This window comes from Rhea americana, unplaced genomic scaffold (assembly GCF_003343005.1).
Source record: "Rhea americana isolate MKP2758 unplaced genomic scaffold, rheAme1 scaffold_219, whole genome shotgun sequence".
Taxonomy (NCBI): domain Eukaryota; kingdom Metazoa; phylum Chordata; class Aves; order Rheiformes; family Rheidae; genus Rhea; species Rhea americana.
In genome coordinates, this window is record NW_028186326.1 from 86,878 (window position 1) to 98,641 (window position 11,764).

The following is an 11,764-nucleotide window of genomic DNA, read 5'->3' on the forward strand; positions in this document are numbered from 1 at the left end:
TGCCCGGAGCACACCGCTCCCAAAGCAAYGCCCAGAGCGGAGCAGCAGCAGCTCATCGCATAGCGGGGCGATACGGCCCTTCCTGCGCCGAGCCCAGCAGCAGCGGGGTTAACCCCAGCCCCGCGCAGGCGGCTGGACAGGCGTCAAGGTGGTTGCTCCATCCCTGCCCGGGGAGTGGGGGGGCCGGGGAGAGCCGGCGCGGCGGCCGCACGACCCGGAGCACTGCCGTCCCACCCGGCGGCGGCCACCATGAGCACACGCAAAGGTAAGGCAGGGAGCTGCCCCGCTCCTCCCGCAGCGCCGCACGGGTCCCTGCGGCCGCGCCGGCACAGACCCCGCGCCGCAGGCACGGGCAGGGCAAAAGCGCAGCGGGGAGAAGGTGAAGCTCTCCCTGGACTTTGCCGTCAAGTTGCTGTTAACCTTTTCCCCCTYTTTTGGGAGCCCACATTTATTACTGAAGAAACATTTCAGGATCCTCGGTGCTTTCTCAGGCACCCGCAACGTGGAGCGCRAGCCTCCACCGAAAGGCGCTCAGGGCTGCGGGAAGGGGCTGGGGCCTCTGCACCGAGCGCCCAGCCGGCGAGGCAGGGGCGGCCCCTCGGGTTCTCTCTGCTCCAGGAAAGATCAAGTTAATTCGGGGAGAAAGAAGCGAGGGGGAAAGGTGCGTCTGCTGCTGGCAGAAAGGAAGAAGCTGCTGCTGACAGGTATCCAGAGAAATTTCGCGGCTGGTGCAGGGGACCCTTGCGGCAGGGGAGCCGAGATGTAATGGTGCTGGGGTTACCCAGGGTCCACACACCAAAGAGTAAATAGAGAGGGGTCTGAGCCACGGCAGGAGCCCGGTGCGATCCTGCTATAACGCGTGGTCGTGGACTTTCCAAAGGGCAGAGCGAGTCTCTAAACGCATGTTATTGCTTAGTGCAACTGGACGGGAGTATCGAAAGCCCATGGGATCCRGAGCTGCCTCAGCAGCGGGTGCTCCAGGAACACGGGCTGGGGTCCCCAGGGAAGAGCCGCTGGCTGCAGGGGACCTGGGGCACTCCCAGCCCGGCCACCCCAGCCCCTCGCAGCAGACRCCTCCGTCCCGTGCAGCTTGGCAGAGAAAAGCAACGTGCGTCATGCCATGGCGGCATTAATAATCCTTCCCGCACCAAGCCGCCCCGCGGCCGCTGCCCCGCTTTGCCCAGCGTCACCCTGCTGCTGCTTTCCGAAACACGRCTGAGCCCTGCTGCAGGAATCACCTCCTAAAAGAGAGAGGGCAGGTTTTGTGCCCTGAGCTGTGCGGCTCCATTGGCACAGAGCAAATACCCGCTCACATGGCACCAGCCTCCTCCTCGCTGCTTTTCACTCCTCTCAATCACCCCAAGCCCCAGCGCCACAGAGCATAAACCATGAGCCAGGTAGGAGCAGCCGGGCTGGGAAGCTGCAGGACAGAGAAGAGGGTGCAAAGCCGAAGTGCAAGTGCCCGTGCAGAGCAGTGGGGGCTGGACACCACACCAAGAATGTCCCAGTCGCCACAGCAGGTAAAGCAGATCCGCTGCCTGCTGGCACCGTGGCCAAATTGTGGCTCGTCTTGCATCGGCTGTGCTGCCCTGCAGGGCAGACCCATCTGCCCTGTCAGCACCTCCAGCCACCTCCCCCAGGGACCGGGAGGTGTTGCTGGATCCCTTCTCCTCCGCCTGGGCAAACACAGTGAGCCAGGGAGTGGAAATCGCTCCAGCCAGGCTATGGTCATGGYTGTTCAGCAGCTGGCTTTGCTAGGACACAAGAAGGCTAGGAGGAGTCTCCTGGTCCAGCATTGTCTCCTACAGCACCCGTCATCCTGCAAGTAGGAAACACTGTCCTCGCTATTGCCTCCTCGTGCCACGCTTGGTCAGCTAATGCTTTCTGTTCCCTTGCTCTCCGCAGCAGCCATCATTCTCCTGCTGTCCTTGGCCCTGCTGTTGGCAGCTGCATCACAGCCACCAGAAGAAGCCCTGAAGGAGCAGCCAGATACAGAGCCCCTGCGATGCCCCAGTTTGTGTGCCTGCAGCTTTGATGACTACAGCGAGGAGCTCAATGTCTTCTGCAGCACGCGCAACCTCACGCACCTTCCAGAGGACATCCCTGCCAACGCCAAAGCCCTCTGGCTGGATGGCAACAGTTTCACCTTGCTGCCAGCTGCAGCATTCAAGAATCTCTCCAGCCTGGACTTCCTTGACCTGCAAAGCAGCCAGCTGACCGGTGTGGAGCAGCACGCCTTCCATGGGCTGAGGAGCCTCTACCACCTTCACCTAGAACGCAACCGGCTGAAGTACCTGGCACCCCACACTTTCCTTCACACCCAAAACCTTGTGTCCCTGAGCCTCAACAACAACTTCTTCACCAAGGTGGAGGAAGGGCTATTTGCTGGGCTCTCCAACTTGTGGTATCTGAACTTGGGCTGGAATTCACTTGTGGTCTTGCCTGACAAGGTTTTCCATGATTTACCCAACCTGAGGGAGCTCATCCTGGCTGGAAACAAGCTCCCCTACCTACAGCACCAGCTCTTCTGCAGCCTTACTGAGCTGAAGGAGTTGGATCTGAGTGGGAACTCTCTCAAGGGAATCAAGATCAACATCTTTGTCAAGCTGCAGAAGCTACAGAAGCTGTACTTGAACCACAACCAGATCAATGCCATTGCACCCCGTGCATTCATGGGCATGAAGTCCCTTCGGTGGCTGGATCTCTCCCACAACCGTCTTGTCTCACTCTTTGAGGACACTTTTTTAGGTCTCCTGAGCCTGCATGTCTTACGCTTATCCACCAATTCTATCACCAGCCTGAGACCCAGGACTTTCAAAGACCTCCAGTTCYTGGAGGAACTGCAGCTGGGACACAACAGGATCAGAAGCCTGGCAGAAAGGACTTTTGATGGGCTAGGCCAGCTGGAGGTCCTCACCCTGAACAACAATCAGATACAAGATATCAGGGTTGGGGCATTCCTGGGGCTGTACAACATTGCAGTGATGCATTTGTCTGCTAATTGCATCAAGGCTCTTCCTGACTATGTCTTCAAGGGTGTCACCAAGTTGCACAGCCTTCACTTGGAGCACAGCTGTCTCAGCAGGATCAGAGCAAACACATTATCCAGCCTCTCCAGCCTGCGGAGGCTCTTCTTACAGCACAACAGCATCTCTGTGATTGAAGACCAAAGTTTTAGCGATCTGCACGAGCTCCTGGAGCTGGATCTGAAGCACAACAAGCTGAGCCACCTCTCACCCAAGCTTTTTGTGGGACTAAGCAATCTAGAATATCTCTTCCTCTCCTCCAATCAACTCCTGGAGATCTCCCAAGATACCTTCAGCCCACTGCAGAGACTCTTCTGGTTAGATCTCTCAAATAACCAGCTGGAGATACTGGACAACACCGTCATCTCTCCACTGTCAAACCTGCGGTATCTCAGCCTCAGGAACAACTCCCTGGAGACCTTCTCGGTTGGTTTTCTGTGCTCTTCATTTGTACTGGAGCAGCTATGGCTGGAGGGAAACAACTGGCACTGTAACTGCTCCCTGAAGGGCCTGCGGGACTTCTCTTTGCAGCACCCTGTAGTGGTCCCACGGTTCGTGCAGTCCGTTGTGGAGGGGGATGATTCCCATGTCCCCGTGTACACTTACAATAACCTCACCTGCCTCCACCCTCCAAACGTGACAGGCCTGGATCTCCGCGACACCAGTGAGGATAACTTTGCTCACTGCTGACAACACACCTCCACTTTCTGGAGGACTTGCTGCTTTCCATCATAAACAGTGGTGCGCATCTAGCCACAAGCTAGCAGCATGCCCTGAACTGTCACCTTCCCCTTCTCAGTCCCTGGGACAGCAGTTAGTTGGCACCTTGCTCCTCATCTTGGCCCCACACTGGGCTAACCAGGGCAGCGGTGCAAGCAACTGCGCAACGTTAGCCTGACATCTCCGTTGTCTTTAGCCGTCTTTCTCCATGCTGCACTGATAGAGCTGTGTATGTATAATTTTCAACAGAATCAGTGCAGGGCAGAGGTTAGCATACAGCAAAATGGGGGACACCACTTCTCAGGCTGTGTGGGTACATCTGTTTGCAGGGCAAGGCAGGGTTGGGCAGGGGGACAGGCAGCAGCTGCCCAAATGGGCTTTGCTGGCTTCAAAATGAAATATCTGAGTTATATAAACACCGGCCCCCCAGGTTAGCGCACTTGCTCCTCAGCCTGCCTGCCCACCCCAGTCAGGAAGCCCAAGCATCTCTGAGCTTCTGGCAGCCACCTTGGGGTGAGCGAAAGGCATTTACCCACTGACCAGAGCCTTCACCATGGCAACGGACAGCTCTGAGGCCTGGCAGGACCATCTTGACTGGCAGAGAGGAAACTTGGCTCCAGCGTTCATTTATTAGAATTACAATGAATTGAAGCATCTTCCCACCACGAACCAACCCAGCAGATGCCAAGCGTTGTGCAGCTTCCTCTGTGCCAGCAGGCTGCACCAAGCCTTCCCCAACACAGCGGGGAAGAGCTGCAGGCTCCCCACAAACCACCCAGCCTCAGCGCTGCTTTTGTACGACCCTAGCAAATAGCAGCCTGATCCACAAGTAGGACCCCAGGGGCACAAAGTCAGGGATAGAGCTAAGAGCACAGCACCTCACCTCACACCCGTCCACAAGCCATGGGTAAGAGAAGACCAAGGTAAGGGCTCCGATTCACCTCTGCCCAAGGGTGCTCTTTAGCAGATTTAAAGGGAAGCTTAGAGAAAACAAAAGTCCTGAAAAGCCACAAGCTCTCCTGTAGGTTTAGGAAAGGGGGCAGACGACTTGCTTCAATCATTCCTTGCAATAGCAGATGTAGGCAGGTTACAGAATGCCGTGCATGTCACTTACCTGATAAATCGCAGCAGACAAATAAACCTTTGGAGCTATCGCAACCCATCTTGTAAGTATGTTTTTTTTTTTTTTTGAAAGCACGTGCTGCACCCAGCTAGGATGTCTTATCAGAGTCCCTCCGTGTCTCTACACGGCACAGTCATGTCGAAGAGCATGGGTGCTGTCAGCTACCCAGCACCACAGTGCACACAACATAGTGCTGTGGCACCCAGCTCATTTCTGGCTTGCTCCCCGCTGCAGCAAAGGTGAGACGCAGAGCTGAAGGGACCTTCTCACTCCTACAGCGCAGCTCTGGCTCATCAGACCTTTGCAAAACCCTGCAAATCCCCATGCTGTTCAAGAGAAAGGCTGGAGCTTCCCCCTCAAAGCACAGGAGGAATTTGCAGCAAGTTTTCTGTAAAATGATCAGCTGCAAAGAAAGACTTAGACTGGTCTTTTGAGAAAGGAGGGCCCACTGTCATTCAGATCGCAACGCACAGCAGCCAGTAAGGGCCAGCAATCACTGCCCAAGAACCTAAGTTGAAGCCAGTCCAGACTCTTGGACTCTGGTTACATCCTCTTCACACTGGAAGCAGTTACAGATCAGGATTTGTACTGGATGGGCTGCCCACATTGCGAGAATAGCTGTTGTTGCTGCCAGCTACGGCCATCTCCCCAGCACCTCTAGTTATGCAAAGAACAGCTTCCAGCTCCGGCCAAGCTTACACCTCCAGGGGTTCTCCTTCAGCTTGCACCTGCCACAGGTTTAACAGATCCATTAAATGAACCARCCAACCATGCAGAATTTCTTAGACAGAAGCACATGGCCAGCACAGCAGGTAACATGCACATAGATTGGCAATGGATTTAGTGCACGCCAGTGCGAATGGCGCATGCCGCAGGTCTGACGGGCTCAGGCACRCTCCTGAAGGCAGCGGCCGTGTGCAGGCAGTAATAGGTATACAGAAATCCTGGACAAATTAACAGCCCGGTCAGACTCCAACTCTACTGCCCGACTCTCCAAATCTGAGATAAGTGACCAAAGGTCAGACAAAGTTTCCAGGAAAGAAAGTTATGAGTGAGGAAACCTGGTCAGATGCAAGTTTTAACTCTGCGTGCAGTGTGCAATACAGACAGATGCTCCAACTGCTTTGTAACTGTCTGTTTTCAAATATAATCCGTCTGGTAGTGAAAATCCGAGACTTCTGCCCCCGCCCAGTCAGTCCTACAAGGGCGAGTCCTCAGCACAGACCAGAGCACGGAAAGGGCACACAGCCACAGATGGGCTCAGAGTCCAGAAGAGGGAAATAAGATGCAGAGATACCACCTTCACTAGGTTCCTTGGTTTAAAATCAAGCCTTCAAGAGGAGGGTAGGCTCCCAAAGGAGTGCCAGCTCTGGCACACTGAAGAGAAACTCAAGTTAACAGCAGCTGCCAGGAGAGGGAGGCCAAAGAAAATTGCATGCTCAGACCAACAAGCAAGGAAACTATCTAGAGACCTGAAAGAGCCCCATGCGCATCAGGTGCGGCAAATAATACTGCAAAAGAGTGCCACAGCTGGACCTTAAAAGCTGGTATGAAAGGATTCGGCTGTACCCCAGCTAGCAAGGGCACAGAGAAAGAGGGAAACGCAGAAACTACCTAGAGATAAATGAGGTGCTCTTAATACAAGACTCACAGCTACACAGCACCAAAGCAATGGAAAAACATAAAGAACACATTCTGGTTTTAAGAAAAAACGTTTACTGTCTGGAACCTTTTGCATCATGACAAGCCCCAGCAGACCAAAAAATGGCATTTTGCAGACATCAAATGGACAGTAGATCACCTAAAGACATTTTCTCACATGAGACGCACACAAGGCCCTCAGAGGCATTTTTTGTACCAACAATCTTAAATTTCAGAATGAGGTGGTTTGGATCAGTTGCAGATTAGAGCATCTGGCACCAGCCACTCAACCACAAGTACCATATAATCTGTCATGCAGCAAAGGTAACAGGAGAGAAGGCAGCTCTGTGCGGAGGCGAGGTACAGACTGTTTGCGCCATTTGGGTTTAGTGAGGGAACGATTGTGTCAGTCAGTAGTATGAGCCACTGTAGCTACTAGTTACATTCAATCATTGTCAAACATACTGCAGTACGTGAGACATTGTGGAAACAACCTGGAGCTCTACAAGTACCTGTGCAAGGGACTGACTTGCAGAGGAAAGCACGGTGCGTGCAGGGCTAGGAACATCTGTACCATCTGGGCAGAATACTTGCCCGTTCAGAAGGCAAGAACGAGGCTGCAGATGTGCATCCCTTGCAGGAGCAGATACGCCCATCAGGGTCTCTTCAAATCCGGCCTGGGGGTGGAGCAGCACTTCCTTTTTCAGAGCTCCATGAGTGGCACCAGTGCGGTGGCTCCCCTCTCCCTCCACCCCCGCTGAAACAGTGTCATAGTGAAACAGCTTCTGCATCCCCCCTTTCCCACCAGCAATTGCTGCTGATGGTGGTGTTAGGCAGGGACCTCAACAACAGTCCACCTCAATACCCCCGTCAGGAGCTTTGTGGGGATGTCCAATCCAAGATCTGCTGGGCAATGTGAGCCAAGGCAGGGAAGGCAGAGCTCTTGGGAAACTCCTGGATGAAATCTCTGCCTTCCTCTAAGCTCTGGCTGAGCTGGAGGTCCAGAGGCACAGAGCCTGTTGGAGAGGAAAGGCAAGAGTGACTGCTTGGTCATTGCAAAGCAGAAGCCTGCAGCCAGCAATGAAGAAATAACCTGGCCAGACTCATCTCCTGGGACAGTAGTGGGAAAGAGGGAATCAGAATCACAGAATCCTTCAGTAGCTACATTTCACCTGTAACCTTTCTCTCCAGATCTAGGGCAAAGCCACACCACAGCGTTTGGTGACAAACTCTCCCAGTCCAATCCCACTCCTGTCCAGAGGGCAGGGTTCAACCCCCAAACTATGTTTCTTAAAAAGGCTCCTTGACATTTCAGGATGACTGCGGGGCTACTTGATTACTCTGTCACCAGGACATCCGTAGCCAAAGTGGGCTGCCAGACATCACTGCCTCTGCTGCAGACAGGCCACATGCCCACTGTGAGCATTTAGGATGGCAGAGAAGAGAAACGATACTGCATGTTGCCTCTGCTCCTAGGGACCCAGAGCCCAGCCTCTCTCCCCTGGCAGTATTGTTTCTCCACTCAAGCCCTCTTCCACTACCACAGCACTATACACGGCACCTCTAAMCAAGGAATGTTCTGCTCAAGAGGCCACTCACCAAGGAAAGGGACTCCAGCATGCTTTGCCAGTTCTTCACCTCCCCCTTTGGAAAAGATGTTTGTACACTCCTGAAGGAGGAAGAGAAACAGCAGTTAGTCATAAACACCAGTACACAGAGCCCTGTGCAACAGGGCAGGCACTGCTTGGGTGTGAGCAAAGCCRACTCTCCTCCACCTTCCAACCTCAGGGCAACTGTCTTCACTCTTGCCCTCCCCCAGGTCTCTTTAGGAAAGCAGAGCCAGCAGCTTCTTCCAAACCTCACACACAGCAGCCAGGAGAYTCATCTCCAAGGCACACAGCGTTGCTCCCCATGGCATTCAGTGACTTCCAGCCTGAGGTGCTGGATCACACAATAACTCTATCACAAATAAGAACCTGTAGTACAGCCCAGCAGTATCAAGAAACTCACCGAACAGTGTGGGCAGACAAAACCACTCATGTTCTCTACGATCCCAAGAACTCGTAAACCCGTCTTCTTACAGAACGTCAGCTCTCGCCTTACATCCCCCACGGACACTGCCTGTAGAGCAGAGCAGGCTAGGGTTAGGGGTTTCCTCCTCCCTGGCCAACTATAGTTCTAGAGCAGGTACCCACATGCAGAGACAGTCTGCAGCATCAGAAAGAGGCTTAGGAAATGCTCTCTCCCCATTGCTGGCCAAAGCTTGTGCTAAGAGTCCTTGGTGCACTCCAGAAGAGCGGAGCACAGGGGACACAGTGGAAGATGAGYGACTTGCATGAGCTGAAGCGGTTAAGCAGTAGACCTGCAGCAAGAGCTGTACTGAAGCGACAGATGTACTCAGCTTTCCAGTGGGCCCCATGCTTGGGCAGCCCCTGGCTCACCAAGCACTTGTGTGTAAACAGAGGCAAATATCAGACAAGCTTGGATTTGAGAGCAGGCTGACTCACAACTGACTGACAGAGGTCAGAGATGTCCTRGGAGAGATATGACAGTGGCTGCGCATCAAGAGACAGACATGTAAAGCAAGTAGTCATAGACAGGCCTGGGAAAACACCCACCCTCAGGTGTACATTCCCCCACCAACCAAGCCTGGAGACTGGGCAGGTTGCTCTACCTGAGGCGTTGTGACTAGGATCGCTCCCAGAGGCTTGTACGGCCGCAAAGCCTCCACTGTAGAGATGTGCTCATCAGACGTGCCGGGAGGAGTATCCACAATGAGGAAGTCCAGTTCCCCCCAGGCCACATCATCAACAAATTGTTTTATCAAAGCTGCAAAAATAAAGGGAGGGGGGAAGGGGGAATCAGGTTTTAGCAAGTGTCCTGGCAGCGATACGGTCAGGAGGCATCTTGGGAGTCGTGGGAGAGAGAGCAGGGCTACCTGTCAGCAGAGCACATGCAGCACAGCTTGAAGCACCTGAACCCGAACCAGGGGAGACAGCCCTGGAATGCAAGAGCCTTATCTTGCCCCAAGTCACTTGGAGCCCTGTCTCCAAGGCTAATCAGACTCCACAATACCTGGCTACACACAGACACTTCACTATGACCGCATGTGTGCCAAGGGGACAGCCCCAACCCACCCAGGCAATGCTACATGGACTTACGACATTGGAGATGCTTTCATTGCTAACATTTCTCAGCTGAAACCAACAGTGATAGAGTAAAGGCTCTCCCCAGGCCATTTACATCAGCCATCTCTAACCCACTGGCCCTCTGCCCCAGGAGAGGGGCTTTCAGATCTCAGCCTACATTTGAACACAGGCTGCCACGGAACGTGGTGTCTGGAAGAGCCCAGGCCCTGGGCAGAGCAAGCATCAGCTCTAAGAGGTTTTGCAGAAGGCGCCTAGTGCTGGAAGGTTGTTACTAACAGCAAAAAACATCTGTACCATTTTTCTTGGGTCCTCTCCACACCACAGCATCATCTGGCTTTTCCAACAGGAAGCCAATGGACATGAGCGAAATGCTTTTGTCTTGGTCCACGAAGACTGGCACCCAGCCACTGCTGCACTGGTGCACGTCATGGTTCTGCACCTTGAACATACGGGGTATGCTGGGGCCACACAGGTCCACATCCAGGATCCCCACCTGCAGGCAACCAGGCAGAGCCTTTCAGACAGGCCTGAGCACCACCGCAGCGCTCCTTCCTCAGGCAAGAGAAAGCAACATATGAGCTCCAGCAGCTCACAGCACTCCGCAGAGAGGACTCGGCAGCTCAGTAACCAAAGTGCCAGTTCTGACTGGCATCCTTTGACTTGGGTCCTCCAGACCCCCATCCTTACAAAGAACATGTCTTTAGAGACACTTTGGGAAATCTTTATTCAAGAGACCTATCAGAACATAAGTGGCACTGCTCCAAGTAGCCTTTAAAAAATCCTCAGTGTGCCTCATGCCCCCGTGGCAATGCTGTCTTTCAGCTCACCCGCTTCTCTCCACAAAGTGGCTGTGTACTATACCACAAAACAGCAAGCCATTTCTCAGTGCCCTCATTTTGCACATGACAGAAATCACTTCCCCTTTACCCAGGAGATGAAAATGATCCCCCAAAAGTTAACTGCCCAGTCAGATAGAGGTCAGACTGGGCAGAAACAAGTAAGCACACACACACGAAAAAAAAAAGTACTCAAGTTTCTGTCACAGACAGCACTTTTTCTCACAGTAGCATAATCTTTATGTTCTACTCACAGAACAGACACATGCAGAAAGGCTGAGCAAATCCAAGCCCAGTTAGAGGTCAGAAGGGAGAGCACGCAGAGCTCCTCATCCCGTGGGCTGTCACTCACCTTCTTCCCCGAGTGCCGTAGAGACAAAGCTAGCTCAGTGGTGATGGTGCTCTTCCCCACGCCGCCCTTCCCCGAGAGCACCAGGAGGATGTGCCGTACCCCAGCCAGGTTACTTCTCTCTGGGAAGAAAACAGAGCAGTAACAYGGCATCAGACTCTCTCCTTGATCTTGAGCTGTGCAGGCAGCAACACTCTGACCAGCCAGCTCAGAGTCTGTGCCTAAGCACAAGAAAACAGGGCAAAAGAACAGTGGAATGGACAGACCTTCTGCTATTAGGAAGAGGAAGATCAGAGCAATGGGAAGACCAATAAAGAGTCTGTGGAGAGTAAAACTTTGGCCTGGTGACCTACGCAGTACTCAAGCAGCAAAGCAATACACATCCAGAAAAAAAGACTTCGTTGCGCTTTGCCCACACCAGATTTTAACMTAAACCCTTTGTAGGAATTGCCGTGAGGCTCTCTGTGAAACCAGCCCCTTCAGACCACGTTTCTTGCCCTCCTGGCAGCCCAGGCCACCTCCAGCCTCCCTGCCAGCACAGGTTCTGGTCTGAGTGCCCCCTGCTCAGGGCTCTGCCACCACGGGCTTTCCCTGTAGGGCAAAGCTGAAGGGGGAAAATGCGAGAAAAAACCCCCGGCAYCGGCTCCCCCTGGAAGCAGGAAGGCTCTGAGGGGAGAGAGGCCGGGAGGGGGGCGCCGTAGCGGGAGCCCCCGCCTCGGAGCCCCGGCGGCGCCGAGGGCCGGTGCGGGCAGGCGCCGCCCAACCCACCGGGCGGCCCCGCATTCCCGGGCGCCCCGTCACCGCCGCCCGCTGCGGCCTGCCTGACGCACGGCCCCGGGCCGGCAGGCACCCGCCGCGCCGCCAGCATGGAGCCCGCCCGCACCATGGCGGACCTCATCCGCACCTCCACCGACGGTAAC

At 54.3% G+C, this 11,764-nt stretch overlaps 2 protein-coding genes across 2 annotated transcripts; one reads left to right on the top strand and one right to left on the bottom strand.

The window, feature by feature from the left end:
* The first annotated feature begins 249 nt into the window (after positions 1–249).
* On the top strand, positions 250–3,716 carry IGFALS (insulin like growth factor binding protein acid labile subunit). The gene is made up of 2 exons (XM_085305320.1): positions 250–265; positions 1,906–3,716. Exons 1-2 carry the CDS (start codon positions 250–252, stop codon positions 3,714–3,716), a joined length of 1,827 nt encoding a protein of 608 aa, XP_085161446.1.
* Positions 3,717–6,568: 2,852 nt separating this feature from the next.
* NUBP2 (NUBP iron-sulfur cluster assembly factor 2, cytosolic) lies at positions 6,569–11,266 on the bottom strand. Its single transcript, XM_085305301.1, has 6 exons — positions 10,848–11,266; positions 9,954–10,152; positions 9,185–9,339; positions 8,521–8,631; positions 8,110–8,179; positions 6,569–7,526 (listed from the first exon to the last, which is right to left on the bottom strand). Exons 1-6 carry the CDS (start codon positions 10,995–10,997, stop codon positions 7,381–7,383), a joined length of 831 nt encoding a protein of 276 aa, XP_085161427.1. The 5' UTR covers positions 10,998–11,266; the 3' UTR covers positions 6,569–7,380.
* Positions 11,267–11,764: the final 498 nt, after the last annotated feature.